Here is a 20000-nt window from a genome sequence, read left to right as displayed (position 1 = left end):
CCGGAGCATACTCAATGTCTCAATCGTTTCTATGTTATATGTTTGTGTTGAGAATATTGGCTATTAAGCTTAACTGCTGGTCAAAAATTACTACGCGATGGTGGTGTGCGAACGAATCGGCGATCTCAAGAAGTGGGTGAGAGAGGGATCTAGAAATGACTTGGGTTTGAAACGAATATTTTTGTGTTCGTGGATAGCTCACACGGTAGAGCCACGCTCTCACCTGCCAGGCGGAGTTGTCGTACCAATAAGGTCGCAGGTTCGAACCCCACCACCGGCGCGAATAATTTTTATTCTCTATTGTCTTCTGGCACTTTTCTACTCACTTCATATCTTGTTGTTACCAACATAAGTGCCTGCTCCACTCACTTTTCTGAATTAAAAATTTACCCCATACACCGGAGCATACTCAATGTCTCAATCGTTTCTATGTTATATGTTTGTGTTGAGAATATTGGCTATTAAGCTTAACTGCTGGTCAAAAATTACTACGCGATGGTGGTGTGCGAACGAATCGGCGATCTCAAGAAGTGGGTGAGAGAGGGATCTAGAAATGACTTGGGTTTGAAACGAATATTTTTGTGTTCGTGGATAGCTCACACGGTAGAGCCACGCTCTCACCTGCCAGGCGGAGTTGTCGTACCAATAAGGTCGCAGGTTCGAACCCCACCACCGGCGCGAATAATTTTTATTCTCTATTGTCTTCTGGCACTTTTCTACTCACTTCATATCTTGTTGTTACCAATATAAGTGCCTGCTCCACTCACTTTTCTGAATTAAAAATTCACCCCATACACCGGAGCATACTCAATGTCTTAATCGTTTCTATGTTATATGTTTGTGTTGAGAATATTGGCTATTAAGCTTAACTGCTGGTCAAAAATTACTACGCGATGGTGGTGTGCGAACGAATCGGCGATCTCAAGAAGTGGGTGAGAGAGGGATCTAGAAATGACTTGGGTTTGAAACGAATATTTTTGTGTTCGTGGATAGCTCACACGGTAGAGCCACGCTCTCACCTGCCAGGCGGCGTTGTCGTACCAATAAGGTCGCAGGTTCGAACCCCACCACCGGCGCGAATAATTTTTATTCTCTATTGTCTTCTGGCACTTTTCTACTCACTTCATATCTTGTTGTTACCAACATAAGTGCCTGCTCCACTCACTTTTCTGAATTAAAAATTCACCCCATACACCGGAGCATACTCAATGTCTCAATCGTTTCTATGTTATATGTTTGTGTTGAGAATATTGGCTATTAAGCTTAACTGCTGGTCAAAAATTACTACGCGATGGTGGTGTGCGAACGAATCGGCGATCTCAAGAAGTGGGTGAGAGAGGGATCTAGAAATGACTTGGGTTTGAAACGAATATTTTTGTGTTCGTGGATAGCTCACACGGTAGAGCCACGCTCTCACCTGCCAGGCGGAGTTGTCGTACCAATAAGGTCGCAGGTTCGAACCCCACCACCGGCGCGAATAATTTTTATTCTCTATTGTCTTCTGGCACTTTTCTACTCACTTCATATCTTGTTGTTACCAACATAAGTGCCTGCTCCACTCACTTTTCTGAATTAAAAATTCACCCCATACACCGGAGCATACTCAATGTCTCAATCGTTTCTATGTTATGTGTTTGTGTTGAGAATATTGGCTATTAAGCTTAACTGCTGGTCAAAAATTACTACGCGATGGTGGTGTGCGAACGAATCGGCGATCTCAAGAAGTGGGTGAGAGAGAGATCTAGAAATGACTTGGGTTTGAAACGAATATTTTGTGTTCGTGGATAGCTCACACGGTAGAGCCACGCTCTCACCTGCCAGGCGGAGTTGTCGTACCAATAAGGTCGCAGGTTCGAACCCCACCACCGGCGCGAATAATTTTTATTCTCTATTGTCTTCTGGCACTTTTCTACTCACTTCATATCTTGTTGTTACCAACATAAGTGCCTGCTCCACTCACTTTTCTGAATTAAAAATTCACCCCATACACCGGAGCATACTCAATGTCTCAATCGTTTCTATGTTATATGTTTGTGTTGAGAATATTGGCTATTAAGCTTAACTGCTGGTCAAAAATTACTACGCGATGGTGGTGTGCGAACGAATCGGCGATCTCAAGAAGTGGGTGAGAGAGGGATCTAGAAATGACTTGGGTTTGAAACGAATATTTTTGTGTTCGTGGATAGCTCACACGGTAGAGCCACGCTCTCACCTGCCAGGCGGAGTTGTCGTACCAATAAGGTCGCAGGTTCGAACCCCACCACCGGCGCGAATAATTTTTATTCTCTATTGTCTTCTGGCACTTTTCTACTCACTTCATATCTTGTTAGTAGTAGTAGTAGTAGTAGTAGTAGTAGTAGTAGTAGTAGTAGTAGTAGTAGTAGTAGTAGTAGTAGTAGTAGTAGTAGTAGTAGTAGTAGTAGTAGTAGTATTAAGTAGTAGTAGTAGTAGTAGTAGTAGTAGTAGTAGTAGTAGTAGTAGTAGTAGTAGTAGTAGTAGTAGTTATAGTAGTAGTGGCTACACCTCGAATTTCATTTCGTCAAGCGAGCTTCGGAAGTCTTACTCCACCCTAAGAACTGTTTCATATCCACCTGCGAGTTTAGTTACTGGACTGTGAAGGACGATGTGATCGCCGGTCACTGGAGCTGCCTGACATTTCCGGCAGGCATCACTGTTCCCAAGTTTCCATCTGTAGATTTTTGATGCAGTTCTGCCATGTCCAGTTGGATGATGAACATCCGGTTAAACGTATGCGGATATTGTAGATTTTTCTCGGATAAGCTGCTAATAGTAACACACCGGATACACAACCCATCCTAAATTTTATAGACAGTCTTAGAGAGGTTTGTCCACACTTCATGGCCCATTTAAACGGTCATTTAATTCATCCACGACGGACGAATATAGATAGTATGCACTTGGCTAAGAAGCTCATAACATTGCCATCCGGAAGTATAACGGACCAACACACAAAACTGTGTGTATACATGACCGTTTACAGCCAGGTTAACACAGTTCACTGAGCATTACTCATAAACGCGGATGGCAAAAAACAATATCAAAGACCTGAATGACGTCATCTTCGAACTATCTATACAGAACCCGTAGGCGAAGTGGCAACAACTCATGAAAACTGAACGTGTAAAGGAAGAATTTAACAGATGTCGGTAACAGTTTTCAGTCAGATATCAGTTAAATTCTTCGTTCAGGCGTTCAGCTTTCATGAGTTGTTGTCACTTCGCCTACGGTTTCTGGACAATCGTCCGGATGAATTAACTGAGCGTCCAAATGTGCAATTCTACAGATATTCTAGAATGTATCGCGGGTTTATCTAGAATTAACCGGTAGATAACCACGCCTCTCGGACAATCGTCATAATGTAAACAATGGCAGTGATTGGTAGACACAGAAAACTACACAGGTTTTACTATCGATGGTATATGTTAAGTAAAATACCCACTGTTCTACTGCTTGATCAGTAGAATCAACACAGAAAACTATGTGTAAACTTAAACGTTTTTAATATGATCGAGAAAACCATGTGATAACTCGTCACCCGTTTGTCAATATAAAAAGAATAACAATGATCAGATGGAGGTCGAATTCGTTCACGTTAATGTTTATAAACAACCAACTATGTTTGTCCGAGCACGTGTGAAGGTGTGTCACAAATTCCATGTTTTCATTGGTGAAAAATCTACTGGTTAATTAACATTGACTTAAAATAACAACAGTTCCTTAAAGCAAAGAGCGTGTAGGTAACGATTGTTATGTTACCAAGAGCTCTCACTTCCCGCTTTTGGTGAAGCCACGCATCTTCCGTTTTCTACTCGTATTTTCTTCATTGTATCAGTAAGCCGAGCGCGCATGATACACGCGGAGCACACCCACCTCGCTGTCTCGCCTGGCACGCGACAATAGCATTGCGGTTAAGAGAAGTGAGAGCTCTTGGTAACTACGTTACCCTACACAATCTTTGCTTAAAGCTATCTTTATTAATGATACACTGACCCTGTTTATTTCCATCTGATAGACTCTTGTCAAACGCATATATCATGGAAATAAAAGGATATTGTTTTAATGGTGTGTTAAAAAATTAAAATAATACAATTCCCTTTATTCATCCCATAGTTTGTCTCTATGGTCTATTCCAATGATATAGATAGTTCGAAGATGACGTCACTTAAGCCTTTGTTGTTATATTTTGCCATCCGCGTTTGTGAGTTATTCTCACTGAACTGTATTAACCAGGCTATAAAAGTTCATGGTTACACATAGTTTTGTGTGTTCGTCCGTTATACTTCGGATGGCAATGTTATGAGCTTCTTAGTCAAGCGCATACTATCTATATCCGTCCGTCGTGGATGAATTAAATGATCATTTACATAGGCCATGAAGTGTGCCATCCATGTTTATGAGCAATTCTCACTTACCTGTATTAAACAGACTACAAACGTTTAAGGGTACACATAGTTTTGTATGTTGGTCTATCATATTTCCGGATGGCAATGTTGTGAGTTTCTTAGCCATGGGCACATCATCAATAGATAGAATGCGCTTGGCTAAGAAGCTCACGACATTGCCATCCGGAAGTATAACGTACCAACACACAAAACTATGTGTAATCTTGAACGTTTAGAGTCTGATTATTAAGATTTAGTGAGAACTAATCACCAAAATGGCTGTCTGAAATCAATAACAAAGAGCTGAGTGACGTCAATTTTATTCCTTAAATAGAAGGAATGAAGTTGACGTCACTCAGCTCTTTGTTATTGTTTTCATTTTGGTGTTTAGTTCTCATTAAATTTTATCAAACTTTAAACTTTCAAGGTTGCACTCTATTATTGTGTTGCTCCGTTATAGATATATCCGGCTAGCTAAACGCATAGCATCAATAGATAGTATGCAGATGACGTCACTCAGGCCTTTGTTATTGATTTTGCCATCCGCGTTTGTGAGTTGTTCTCACTAAACTGTATTAACCAGACTATAAAAGTTCATGGTAACACAGAGTTTGTGTGTTGGTCCGTTATACTTCCGGATGGCAATGTTGTGAACTCCTTGGCCAAGCGCATTCTATCTATAGTTTTGCGTGTATATTGCTATTGTTTTGGCGGACTAAAGTGGTGAGCCGTTCTAACCACGTGAATGGGAGCGATCTTAATTCATGTTTTCGTCTAACCAAGTCATTAATCACATGATTGGTTGCTGTCCAACGATTGGGTATTTCTTCAGAAATGTAAACAGGCTGCTTTGTTTATGAAAGTTGTAAGCATACTACCCATGTGTCAAGCTGAACAAAATGACAAATCGTGATGTTAGATATTTCAAAAACTGTGAACACTTTTCACTATGTGGGTCACTTTGAGCACATAGTCCAATGTGACCAATGACCTCGAGCACATGGAAATGTAATTTAGATCATGCCCGTTGTTTTCGTGGGTGAATGAAATCGCAATGTGAGCCCACTGTGTATCATATTGATGGTTCCCCCGTTACTAAGCATTAACCAATCAGAATATTTCCTGCCATTTACCCCTTTTTATTTCCTGTATGAAAAGGCCTGAGATACCCTTTGTACATGTCAAACACATAAATAGGTCAGGCCCAGTGAGGGAGTATAGATAGAATGCGCTTGGCCAAGGAGTTCACAACATTGCCATCCGAAAGTATAACGGACCAACACACAAACTCTGTGTAACCATGAACTTGTATAGTCTGGTTAATACAGTTTAGTGAGAACAACTCACAAACGCGGATGGCAAAAACAATAACAAAGGCCTGAGTGACGTTATCTGCATACTATCTATTTCTCATAATATTTTGACACACTGTTAAAGTAATTTCATCACAAAACCTAACGACACGATGCATTTTTTTCACTCATCTCTGTTAAAATTGTGAAGTGATGCTCAAGATCTGCGGGCTGTTTACTCCGGGTGGTAGGCAAGTATTTAAGGTGGCTATGGGTCTTCGGTCAGCAGTTGATTTCAGGGCCAAAATATACTTTATTAAAAAATTTTCGAGTCAAAAATAAAAACAACTTTAATGTCTAGTCCTTTCTTTACAAAATATAGCCTTGTGGAGAACATTGTGCTTATTTGAGTCAATAAAAAAATGTATAGGCGCACAACTCTACTGAATGATTTAAAAATTAGATATGTATTTTTTACAGATAGATAAACAGATAACTTGATTTCCTTTTATAATTTAAAGTCAGTTTGAAAGTACGTGTTTTTTTTTCTATAAGGGTTAGTCATAAGTCTTAGTCAAGGTGATAGGGTGTTTGTTTTTCCATAAGTTAAGTAAAGGGGAGACATTCCGAAAGCTCCTACATCCTCAGTATTCTTTCAATTTGTATTTTTACCGTTGATCTTTTGTAAGGCGTTTTTTAATTCAATTTGTCATTACTTTTTCTATTAGGGTTAGCTCGAGATCGAACAATTTTTTTTCTATTAGGGGTACTCATACGTCTTAGTAAAGGTGCTTGGGTGTTTGTTTTTCCATAAGTGAAGTAAAGGGGAGACATTCTGAAAGCTCCTACATCCCCAGTATTCTTTAATTTGTATTTTCACCGTTGATCTTTTGTCAGGCGTTTATTTATTCAATTTGTCATCATATAGAAGCATTTTTAAAACTCTAGAACAAACCGTGATAGATTTGTGAAAGTTTAAAATTTCCTAATTTGACCATTGTTTTGATTTTCGGCCGCCAATTTGATTTGTGAAGTATTGAAAGGTAGTGCAAAACTGTATGTTGCTGTGTAACGGGTCAGGGGCTATAGTGGCTTACACTTCATGGGCCACACAGAAAAATTAACCGAAGATATACCAAATTACACAGACAACGTTGTTTACCAATCTGCCCTCATTAAATGATGGTGAGTACAATATCGAATAAAAATAGCTCTTTCCCCGCGAAGTTGCGAGCTTTTTACTAGTTTTAATAAAATATACAATAACTGACGTAATTTTCAAAAGTGTATGCACTGTATGTTGATTGAAGAACTGCAGGCATATAATGTAAGATAATAGTTAAAATGGCATCCACGCCAATAGCTTGACAGGCAAAGCAACAAGGGGTCAAAGAGGAACCATCAATAGGATTCAATATTCTGATGTCACGTCCGCCCAGCAACAAAAAGCTTGGTTCTAAACAAAGAAAATCGGTACTTTTTATTCTTCATGCTGGCTAGAACTTGTTTACTTGTCATGTGATCAGAATGTACAAAAGTCAAAACATGATCAGATTTATAATATTTCTCTCCTCTGGATACACTTTTATGCCCGTCGGAGAAGTAGTTCATAAGGGCGTCCGCCATTGTTCAGGTAGTTTAGAATCAGTTACTAAGTTACTATGCGTCATTACGAGGGAAGTGACGTCACGACTGTTGAAGCCTATTGATGCTTCCACCTAACGCTCAGGTGACCTCTTGTTGCTATGCCTGGCAAGCTGTTGACATGGTTACCTTTTTACTAGCATCTATGGGCCTCGGGTTATTAAATCAACATTCTGTGCAGACACTAACGTCAGTTACCATAATAAGTCGAAAATCTAAAATAAAGTAAGTATTTATGCTATGCGTCTAGATAAAATTCTCACAACATCCATAAGCCGGATATAATTCACCAACACCCAAAACTAAGTGTAACCTTGAACGTTTAAAGTCGTGATTGATATAGTTTAGTGAGAACTATTGCGGGTGCGAAGTGACCGAGTGGTTAGGGCATTGCACTGTGATCCGGAAGGTCCCGGGTCCTAGCCTCGCTTCGAGAATTTTCTTTTTTATTCCTGGTGCAAGATTGTTAATCTCCAATTTGCTCACTTGGATAACATGAGTGATTCCTGTTTGATGCATTTTCTATATTATTCCTTCATGGAATGCATAGGCGACGAGATCTTATGGTGCCGTTGCGAAATGGCTTGATTTAATTTTAATTTAATCATTAAAATCTGGTGGGGTTTCTGACCTTCCATAGTGGGCATAGAAAGTGTATAGGGCATAAAATAGTGGGCATTTTTCTGTGTCTTCTATTCCCCTGCATCTGTTTTCCAATTGCTTTCTGTGTTTGTCTTGGAATGAGATTACTTAGTTTTGTCCTGCCCCTTTCCAGAGTCTTTGGCTGGGAGGGAAGCAGTCAAATTTACAATTAAAAGTTTTGGGAGATGATATATTTTCCTTCTCTCTGTTATGTATTGCTATACATGTGTTGTTTCTAATGTATAATGTAAGCATTTGAATTTGTTCCTCTTAGTAGGATTCTCTGCTAAATGTCTGAATAACACTTCGGGATATGAAGTGAGTAGAAAAGTGCCAGAAGACAATAGAGAATAAAAATTTTTTTCGCGGCGGTGGTGGGGTTTGAACCTGCGACCTTATTGGTACGACAACTCCGCCTGGCAGGTGAGAGCGTGGCTCTACCGTGTGAGCTATCCACGAACACAAAAAATATTCGTTTCAAACCCAAAGTCATTTCTAGATCCCTCTCTCACCCACTTCTTGAGATCGCCGATTCGTTCGCCACCATCGCGAAGTAATTTTGACCAGCAGTTAAGCTTAATAGCCAATATTCTCATCACAAACATATAACATAGAAACGATTGAGACATTGAGTATGCTCCGGTGTATGGGGTGAATTTTTAATTCAGAAAAGTGAGTGGAGCAGGCACTTATGTTGGTAACAACAAGATATGAAGTGAGTAGAAAAGTGCCAGAAGACAATAGAGAATAAAAATTTTTTTCGCGGCGGTGGTGGGGTTTGAACCTGCGACCTTATTGGTACGACAACTCCGCCTGGCAGGTGAGAGCGTGGCTCTACCGTGTGAGCTATCCACGAACACAAAAAATATTCGTTTCAAACCCAAAGTCATTTCTAGATCCCTCTCTCACCCACTTCTTGAGATCGCCGATTCGTTCGCCACCATCGCGAAGTAATTTTGACCAGCAGTTAAGCTTAATAGCCAATATTCTCATCACAAACATATAACATAGAAACGATTGAGACATTGAGTATGCTCCGGTGTATGGGGTGAATTTTTAATTCAGAAAAGTGAGTGGAGCAGGCACTTATGTTGGTAACAACAAGATATGAAGTGAGTAGAAAAGTGCCAGAAGACAATAGAGAATAAAAATTTTTTTCGCGGCGGTGGTGGGGTTTGAACCTGCGACCTTATTGGTACGACAACTCCGCCTGGCAGGTGAGAGCGTGGCTCTACCGTGTGAGCTATCCACGAACACAAAAAATATTCGTTTCAAACCCAAAGTCATTTCTAGATCCCTCTCTCACCCACTTCTTGAGATCGCCGATTCGTTCGCCACCATCGCGAAGTAATTTTGACCAGCAGTTAAGCTTAATAGCCAATATTCTCATCACAAACATATAACATAGAAACGATTGAGACATTGAGTATGCTCCGGTGTATGGGTGAATTTTTAATTCAGAAAAGTGAGTGGAGCAGGCACTTATGTTGGTAACAACAAGATATGAAGTGAGTAGAAAAGTGCCAGAAGACAATAGAGAATAAAAATTTTTTTCGCGGCGGTGGTGGGGTTTGAACCTGCGACCTATTGGTACGACAACTCCGCCTGGCAGGTGAGAGCGTGGCTCTACCGTGTGAGCTATCCACGAACACAAAAAATATTCGTTTCAAACCCAAAGTCATTTCTAGATCCCTCTCTCACCCACTTCTTGAGATCGCCGATTTGCCCACCACCATCGCGAAGCAATTTTGACCAGCAGTTTGACCAACATAAGTGCCTGCTCCACTCGCTTTTCTGAATTAAAAATTCACCCCATACACCGGAGCATACTCAATGTCTCAATCGTTTCTATGTTATATGTTTGTGATGAGAATATTGGCTATTAAGCTTAACTGCTGGTCAAAATTACTTCGCGATGGTGGCGAACGAATCGGCGATCTCAAGAAGTGGGTGAGAGAGGGATCTAGAAATGACTTTGGGTTTGAAACGAATATTTTTTGTGTTCGTGGATAGCTCACACGGTAGAGCCACGCTCTCACCTGCCAGGCGGAGTTGTCGTACCAATAAGGTCGCAGGTTCAAACCCCACCACCGCCGCGAAAAAAATTTTTATTCTCTATTGTCTTCTGGCACTTTTCTACTCACTTCATATCTTGTTGTTACCAACATAAGTGCCTGCTCCACTCACTTTTCTGAATTAAAAATTCACCCCATACACCGGAGCATACTCAATGTCTCAATCGTTTCTATGTTATATGTTTGTGATGAGAATATTGGCTATTAAGCTTAACTGCTGGTCAAAATTACTTCGCGATGGTGGCGAACGAATCGGCGATCTCAAGAAGTGGGTGAGAGAGGGATCTAGAAATGACTTTGGGTTTGAAACGAATATTTTTTGTGTTCGTGGATAGCTCACACGGTAGAGCCACGCTCTCACCTGCCAGGCGGAGTTGTCGTACCAATAAGGTCGCAGGTTCAAACCCCCACCGCCGCGAAAAAAATTTTTATTCTCTATTGTCTTCTGGCACTTTTCTACTCACTTCATATCTTGTTGTTACCAACATAAGTGCCTGCTCCACTCACTTTTCTGAATTAAAAATTCACCCCATACACCGGAGCATACTCAATGTCTCAATCGTTTCTATGTTATATGTTTGTGATGAGAATATTGGCTATTAAGCTTAACTGCTGGTCAAAATTACTTCGCGATGGTGGCGAACGAATCGGCGATCTCAAGAAGTGGGTGAGAGAGGGATCTAGAAATGACTTTGGGTTTGAAACGAATATTTTTTGTGTTCGTGGATAGCTCACACGGTAGAGCCACGCTCTCACCTGCCAGGCGGAGTTGTCGTACCAATAAGGTCGCAGGTTCAAACCCCACCACCGCCGCGAAAAAAATTTTTATTCTCTATTGTCTTCTGGCACTTTTCTACTCACTTCATATCTTGTTGTTACCAACATAAGTGCCTGCTCCACTCACTTTTCTGAATTAAAAATTCACCCCATACACCGGAGCATACTCAATGTCTCAATCGTTTCTATGTTATATGTTTGTGATGAGAATATTGGCTATTAAGCTTAACTGCTGGTCAAAATTACTTCGCGATGGTGGCGAACGAATCGGCGATCTCAAGAAGTGGGTGAGAGAGGGATCTAGAAATGACTTTGGGTTTGAAACGAATATTTTTTGTGTTCGTGGATAGCTCACACGGTAGAGCCACGCTCTCACCTGCCAGGCGGAGTTGTCGTACAAATAAGGTCGCAGGTTCAAACCCCACCACCGCCGCGAAAAAAATTTTTATTCTCTATTGTCTTCTGGCACTTTTCTACTCACTTCATATCTTGTTGTTACCAACATAAGTGCCTGCTCCACTCACTTTTCTGAATTAAAAATTCACCCCATACACCGGAGCATACTCAATGTCTCAATCGTTTCTATGTTATATGTTTGTGATGAGAATATTGGCTATTAAGCTTAACTGCTGGTCAAAATTACTTCGCGATGGTGGCGAACGAATCGGCGATCTCAAGATGTGGGTGAGAGAGGGATCTAGAAATGACTTTGGGTTTGAAACGAATATTTTTTGTGTTCGTGGATAGCTCACACGGTAGAGCCACGCTCTCACCTGCCAGGCGGAGTTGTCGTACCAATAAGGTCGCAGGTTCAAACCCCACCACCGCCGCGAAAAAAATTTTTATTCTCTATTGTCTTCTGGCACTTTTCTACTCACTTCATATCTTGTTGTTACCAACATAAGTGCCTGCTCCACTCACTTGTCTGAATAACACTTCGGTGATCTCAAATAAGTACATTGATGATATGCTCTTGGAATCTACATCTGTTCTCTATTTATCCATTCCCCTTTGTCTTACTTTTTCTTGCGTGCTATTAAGTGTAAATCTATAATTTTTTTCGACTAACCCATTTCCTCCTTTTCACCGGCGCTGAAATGACCTAAATGTGTTGCAGGCGCTATAAAATTCTTAAAAACAAACAAATAATCATCAAAATGGATAGCAAAGAGATGGGTGACATCAATTTTGTGATAAATACTCACTAACTGTGGGACTGACTTATTTGTCTGTTTGATCTGCTATAGATAGTTTAAATTTGGCACGGGTTTTTTGCAGCTTCTAGGTGATTAGTTTTAATTATCTCCTTCTCTCTCTCTCTCTCTCTCTCTCTCTCTGTCTCTCTCTCCCTCCCTCTCCCCCGCTCTCTCTCTCTCTCTCTCTCTCTCTCTAACAGTGAATGTGACGTGCATAATCAATTCTCAAATGCTATGTTTACCGACTCGACATTGCGTACGCATGGATATCCTTAGATTCTTGTCTCGATAAAAATCATTTTAGTCTCGGATGTGACTAAGACTGACTGTCACGATGAACGGTACCATGTGTCAACGACAATAGATCCATTGAAGAATTCCTTGGACAAACAATGTATTCTTTGAACATAGAATAAAAATGGGAGTGTTTCATATCGTTTTTATCGCAACCCCCGCCAGTCGGACACATAAGGTACCAACACACAAAAAAAACGGTGTAACCCTGAACGTTTACACTCTTATTTGCATAAATTATCGAGAACTAATCACCAAAGGGGCTGTCTAAAACTACAACAAAGAGCAGCGTGACATCAATTTCGTTCCTTCTATAGGATTTCTTGGAAATTCCGAGGATGAATTTTTTTTTTTTGACGACCAGTATTTAGACTATACGTGGTCTTGTGATATGACACTCGCTTTCGGATCGGAAGGTTCGAGCCTCGCTCGGCGCATAGTTGAGTCCTATAAAAAGGCTCTTTACTCACATTCTCTCACCTTAATCAGGTGTAAAATGAGTACTTGGCCGTTAACAGCGTTGTCTCTGTCGGAAAAAAAAAATGTAATAGCGCCTAACAGACGTCATGTCTAGTTCTATATGTTACGAGTTGCTGTTGGTCAGGGACCCCTTGTAAAGCGCTTTGCGGATGTTTAGTGGATATTGCTCTACATAAATGCTCTCTCTTTTTTTAGACGAGAAAATAAGATGCTATCACTCTGAAACAAGAATGTCCTTTACACAAGATATCTATATAATATCCAGTCCTACGGACAATATTTTGCGTCATGTTTGGAGATTTCCATTATAATAATGAGCCCGTAAGATATTGAGCTATCAGACCTGCAAACAAGTGCACGTCGCATAAAACCGTTTGGATGCAGTGGGTTATAATTTTAATCATTCCGGTCCGCAATAATACCGGATTCACGAGCTGGTACACATATCACAATGAAATGGATTTTTAAAAAAATATTGTCTTATTCTAATCGACTTGCCATTTTAATGAGTGATAAATTATCTACCAGGCGTCATATCTCGTTCTATGTTATGACATGTTGCTTTTGGTCAGTGATAAATTATCTACCAGGCGTCATATCTCGTTCTATGTTATGACATGTTGCTTTTGGTCAGTGATAAATTATCTACCAGGCGTCATATCTCGTTCTATGTTATGACATGTTGCTTTTGGTCAGTGATAAATTATCTACCAGGCGTCATATCTCGTTCTATGTTATGACATGTTGCTGTTGGTCAGGAACCCTTTGTAAAGCTCTCTGGTCACGTTTAGTGGATATTGTGCTTTATTATAAAAGCTCAAGTTATGTTGGGGTTTTTTATTTGGGGGGGGGGGGGGGCGGGGGGGGGGGGCGGGGTTTTGTTGGGGTTTTTTTTTTGGACAATTTTGACAACCCCCAAGTTACCAAGGTGTCCGGATAACTTAGTTGGTAGAGCACTCGCTTCACAAGCAAAAAAAAGGACCGAGACCGCTCCCGGGTTGAGTCGATATTTTGACTTAACCCCCTTGTCTTCCCAGTAGTAATTGGGTATGGAGATAAAGACAAAGGGAGTAAATCTGACTCATGAATGAACAGCACAAAAACAAGAACAAACTATTTGTTTTGTGCTGTTCATTCATGAGTCAGATTTACTCCCTTTATCTTTATCTCCATTTTATTGACTCATTTAGCCACCTCTATTTATTAGTAATTGGGTAGCTGGGTCTGTTAGATCTGATGTAAAATACTTTGTGAAAGACCAGCTTCTTGTTAAGAGGGTGGCAAGAAATTGTTTTTGTTGGGTTTTTTTTTTGTTTTGTTTTGTTTTTTGTTTTGTTTTTTGTCCGTTTCACGCATATGCTCCAACTCCATGAGCCTAATGGTTTTTATGGACTATGAGTTACCAAGGGCATTAACTCATTCAACCCTAACACCGACTATATCCGTAGTTTACCTGGGTTACTTTTACCCCAGCCTATTTATTACATTTTTATGAGACAAATTATAGACATCGTATCAAAGCTAATGTTTTTAATTTTTACATATTAATGATAGTTGAATAAAACTATCTATGCACATGCTCATTTTGATATATTTTTTCCAATTTTGAAAAGTAGCAAAAAACTCTAGGATTGAGTGAGTTAAATAGCTTTTAAAAATTGAACTTTATTTCAGTGCCTGATCCTTCTCCTCGTCAACCCCCAGTTATATATAGGATAGATAGTGATTGTGAATCCGTGACAGTCCATCCTGTATCCTGAAGAGATAGACCAGTCGTTATGACGCCAATAAGGATTATAGGACCCATCCTGGTTATCTTAATCTCAACTGGGATGGTTTCTACTCAAAGTAAGTCAAGATGGTATGTTTGTATATATTTGTTTGTTTGTTTGACTTTAATGGGGGTTCAACTGTCTGACGTCACGTCCGCTTATCAACCAACCGCCTGGTTCTAAACAAAGGAAGTCGGTACTCTTTATTTTTCATGCTGGCTTGAACTTTTTCAAACATGATGCGATCAGAATAATATGTAAGATTTAAAACATGAACTGATAATTTATAATGATTCTCTCCTCTGGATACACTTTTATGGTCGTCGGAGAAGTACGTCGTAGGGACAGTGATGGAGATATTGAGCCTCAATTGTTCCTGTTAGTGTCAAATCGTTGCTGTGCATCGTTACGAGGGAAGTGACGTCACGACTGTTTAACCCTGTAGTGTGTTGTTGCTAACTGAGAAGTTTTTCTCACAGAGTAAGTAAATTTTTTGTTGGTTTTGTTTTTGTCTTTTTGTTTGTTTGTTTGTTTTGTTTTGTTTCTTGCTTGTCTGTGTGTTTGTCTGGGTGCGTGTTTGTTTGTTTGTTTGTTGATTTTATTGGCTTGTTGCCAGCTGAGAGGGTTTTTCCCTGATTTTAAATCGACTTGGTTGTTTATAATATGTCCGCTCGTTTGTTAGTTTGCGTCCTTGTTCATATGATTGTTTGTTTGTTTTATGTATGATTTGATTGTCTTCTTGTAAGCTTAAGGCGTTTTTACCTGAATATACAAAGTCATATTATTTATTTGTTTGTTGTTTGGCAGCCCGTCTGTTTGTTTATTTGTATAAATATGTTTATTTTATTCTTATGCCGGTTAGTTTTGATTGCTTTGTGAGCTGAAATCACGCTTCCTTGGAATAGACCCTAGAGACAAATTTCCCCTATGGGATGAATAAAGGGAATTTTATTATTTTATTTATTTATTTATTTATTTATTTATTTATTTATTTATTTATTTATTTATTTATTTATTTGTCTATTTGTATTGTTCTTTGGTTGTCATCAGGAAGTTCCAGGATTGATAATTATTAACAAGATGAAGTTCATTTACATCGATTGATATTTGAAAGACAATTTATTTTTGGTTTTAACAGCTCGCCACATTGATGTGTTATAGAACTTCTTGATATTTCATTTGTTTTTGACAATTCCTTTGTGCTTATTGAACAACCAATACGGCATTTGATTTTGCAATGTGTTTTGCTGATCACAAAATACTAAAGAATTAAGCCTTTCCTGTGACATCTAGAGACGCCGTCGCCTAGTCATGCGGCTAAGTGGTCTAGTGGTATGACACTCGCTTTCGGATCGGAAGGTCCTGGGTTCGAGCCTCGCGCTCGGCGCATAGTTGAGTCCTTGGAAAAGGCTCTTTACTCACATTCTCTCACCGTACTCAGGTGTAAAATGAGTACTTGGCCGTTAACTGCGTTGTCTTTGTCCTAAAAATTGTAATATCGCCTAACGGGCGTCATGTCCTGTCCTACATGTTAAATGTTGCTGCTGACCAGGGACCACTTATAAAGCGCTTTGAGCACATTAGTGGATATTGCGCTATATAAAGCTCAATTTTTTTACATTTTTTTTTTATTCCCTGAGGGATTAAAGATAATCCATCTGATGGCAACACGAATCTCCAATGTTGCCCAATGTGGAGAAATTGGGTATTAATCATCTTTCCTAAAGAAAAGAAGGAAAGTGCTTGTTGCGGGGCTCGCACATATGAGCTTCAGATCACAATTCAATACCTTAACCACTCGGCCATTTCGTTATAACCTAAGCTTTAAATCTAATCCTGAACAGCAAGTTTTCTTAAAATGTCAACTGCATGCTCTTCCATTAACGCGAGAGTTTTAACTACGTATTGTGAAGCGCGTAGAACAGTGTGTTTACATGAATTGGCGCTAAATAAATGCAATATTTTATACTTTCTTATTCCTTTTCAATAATTCAGTGATGAACACCCCAGAGCGTCGATGTGACGTCCCCGCTGATGTGGTGTTTCTGATGGACGCCTCCCAGAGTATCAAGGACACAGAGTGGGAACAGATAAAGGATTTTGTGTCTGTCCTGATAGAGAGGCTGGAGGTGGAGCGGTATGCCATTCATGTGGGTGTCATTGTTTACAGTACAGAAATTGGGTTTGTAAGTACTCCACCCCCCCCCCCCCCCCCCACACACACACACACACACACACACTTCTCTCTCTCTCTCTCTCTCTCTATATATATATATATATATATATATATATATATATATTTTATTATATATATAAAGATATATAGATATCTAGATAGATAACTAGATAGATAGATAGATAGATAGATAGATAGATAGATAGATAGATAGATAGATAATGAATGAATGAATGAATGAATTTATATAGCGCCTAGATCCACAATGTGCTCAGAGGCGCTTTACAATGCAAATAAAACAACAATAAATAGATAATATAAGCATAAAATCTATCATATTGGAATAGCATCAATCAATTTATAATTTAATTGCCAAGCACTGTGCTACAAGATGAAAATGTAGGATATCTATAATATGTAGGCCTAATAGAAATGTTAAACATCAAATGATTTTCTAAAGAGATGTGTCTTAAGTTTCTTTTTAAAATTTTCAAATGTCGGACATTTTTTGAGGGATGAAGGCAGTTGGTTCCATAGACAGATGGAATATATATATATATATATATATATATATATATATATATATATATATATATATAGATAGATAGATAGATAGATATATAGATAGATAGATAGATAGATGATAGATAGATAGATAGAGAGATAGATAGATATATAGCTATCTATCTATCTAGATAGATAGATAGATCGATAGATAGATAGATAGATAGATAGAGAGATAGATAGATAGATAGATAGATAGACAGATCTAGATATGTAGATAGATAGATATATAGCTATCTATCTAGATAGATAGATAGATAGATAGATAGATAGATAGATAGATAGATAGATAGATAGATAGATAGATAGACAGATCTAGATATGTAGATAGATAGATAGGTAGATAGATAGATAGGTAGATAGATAGATAGATAGATAGATAGATAGATAGATAGATAGATAGATAGATAGATAGATAGATAGATAGATAGATAGATAGATAGATAGATAGATAGATAGATAGATAGATAGATAGATAGATACACTGACTTTATTTTAAGCATCAATTGACAAAAGAATTTCTCTAGATTTGTGTGGATTTGAAGTTTAAGTATGATAAAATAACAAACCGAATGAGACATTTTAGGGGAAATAATCCTCAATATGTCTAAATGGGAAAGAAACACAGTTAGGGAACTTTGGAAAACCACTCTTCATTATCGCCAATCAACCACACTCTATCAAAATTATGTTTCATCCATTTTGTTCTAGGTGATTGACCTTCAGCCATTTAAATCCAAGCCTCAGCTCCAAGATCTCCTGAAAAGCAAAGCAACTCAAATCAACCAAGGTAATGAGCTTAAGTTTCTCAACCGCTGCAAACTTCAAAAAAAATCTTTTTTAAACATACAAAACAACCAATTTTAGGACCCAAAGTCTCTTGTAGAGAAGAGAGGTAGATAAAAATGTGATGTATGATAAGATTTAAATCCATTGAATGCGAAGTTCGTGCTTGGGGTGATGTTATTGAAAATAGATTGAGAGAGCACAATTGAATCACAGAAAATTCGAAGGTCTGAAGTTTGATCTGCAATCTGGAAAAGTCTCAATCTTTGAAGTGGTGTATTTCTATTTGCTTTGCCGGGCACTGTAATATAATACATTTTAAAGATTCCTTTTCAGTATGGTTATTTAAATATTTCCAAATATTTCTTTTACATGTTTTGGGTTGGTAAAGAATCTTTTGACCGTGAACTCCTCCCCCCCCCCCCCCCCACCCCGAAGCTACTCCTCAAATGAAATCAAATTGTGTGCCAACTAAAATTTCCACCTCATACAAAACTCTTACAAAGACAACAATGGATGGCTTTTGTCACTTCTCCTCTTATTCCTGGTAACTGACAGGACTATGAGATCATCAGCTGTCGGAGAAAGAAATGGAATCCAATGAGACAATTGGATCAGCTGGAATATCTAAACTTTGACGACGTCTTGGTTTTGGTGTCACCAACATATTCAGAATAAGGTGACAGAACTGGCAACTATATCGTCACAAATTTGCTTAGAACCAACAAGTGCAAGACAAAGATCTACAGAATCAATACAAAATGGCACGAGTCGACGTTCTTTTCTTCCTCCTTCGAGTGTGCCATGTAATTTTATTTTGGCCATGGACGTATCACATTATCAAACCACGAGAGCTATCTCGTGCGGCTATGTGGTCTAGTAGTATGACACTCACTTTCGGCGCATAGTTGATCCCTTGGAAAAGGCTCTTTACTCACATTTTCTACCGTACTCAGGTGTAAAGTGAGTACCTGGCCGTTAACAGCGTTGTCTCTGTCCGAAAAAATTGTAATATCGCTAACAAGCGTCATGTCCCGTCCTACATATTAAGTGTTACTGCTAGCCAAGGACCCCTTGTAAAGCGCTTTGAGCACGTTTGGTGGATATTACGCTATATAAATGCTCCAGTTATTTTTTTTTCTCGTATAATTAGTAGTGGCTCTCTTGGAAATGTCAGTGTTCTTATTTCATTGAGCACATATTCATTTATCTTACGTCCTTCCACTGCCGATTTAAAATAATATTATTTCTGAAATGTGCTTAAAATTCGGTGACAAAAATGATTCCCTTCATCCTATTACAGGTACGGACACCGCCAAGGCCATCAGCAAGTTGATCGAAATGTCTTACAACCAAGGCAGACTTGACGCCAAACAATTGGCCGTTGTCATCACAGATGGACGCTCTACCAATGTGACCGCGACGATTCAGGTACGACAGTGTGGGAACTTCATTAGTTTTTTGTACTGATTGACCTAGATACAGATAAAAGAATAAGTTTCTCAAATTGGAAACAGACTTGCCTGCTTGAAATTTTGTTTAAATTTCAGCTCTAAAAGTAGCGCAAAAAGGTCACAATATCACAAAGGTTTTGAATCAACAAGTTGCACTCAACAGAATTGCGTAAACTCTCTTAAAATGTAGTCCATAATAAATGTTCCCATTACAAGATTTTTTATTTTAACAAGTTTAAATGGATATTACTAAATTATACTCAATTTCAGTTACAATTCCATTGTTCTACGACTTTATTTTCGTGGTAACAGGCATCCGTTCTGGATTAGCCATAACCTGAAGCAAAAATAAATATGGAAACGACAATGAGTATATTACATAATCCAGTTTACCACAGCAACTCCTTTTTCAAGTGAGATTACCTTTTCTTACGTCAATTTCCTG

The 20000-nt window shown here is 38.9% G+C and overlaps 1 protein-coding gene across 2 annotated transcripts in view; it reads left to right on the top strand.

Moving 5' to 3' along the window:
* LOC144958854 (uncharacterized) overlaps positions 1-20000 on the top strand; it is a 48488-nt gene that overhangs the window by 1779 nt on the left and 26709 nt on the right. For both annotated transcript variants that reach the window (XM_078891101.1, XM_078891102.1), the window contains exons 2-5: positions 14478-14651; positions 16571-16761; positions 18027-18105; positions 19405-19532. In XM_078891101.1, the coding sequence (XP_078747227.1) occupies positions 14582-14651; positions 16571-16761; positions 18027-18105; positions 19405-19532 (468 nt within the window). In that variant the 5' untranslated portion in view covers positions 14478-14581. The remainder of the gene's footprint in view (positions 1-14477; positions 14652-16570; positions 16762-18026; positions 18106-19404; positions 19533-20000) is intronic.

The sequence above is a fragment of the Berghia stephanieae genome, chromosome 13 (assembly GCF_034508935.2).
Source record: "Berghia stephanieae isolate SIO BIC M18660-M18661 chromosome 13, UCSD_Bste_1.3, whole genome shotgun sequence".
Lineage (NCBI taxonomy): Eukaryota > Metazoa > Mollusca > Gastropoda > Nudibranchia > Aeolidiidae > Berghia > Berghia stephanieae.
Note: the sequence above shows the minus strand (reverse complement) of the source record. Positions and strands in the feature narration are given on the sequence as shown.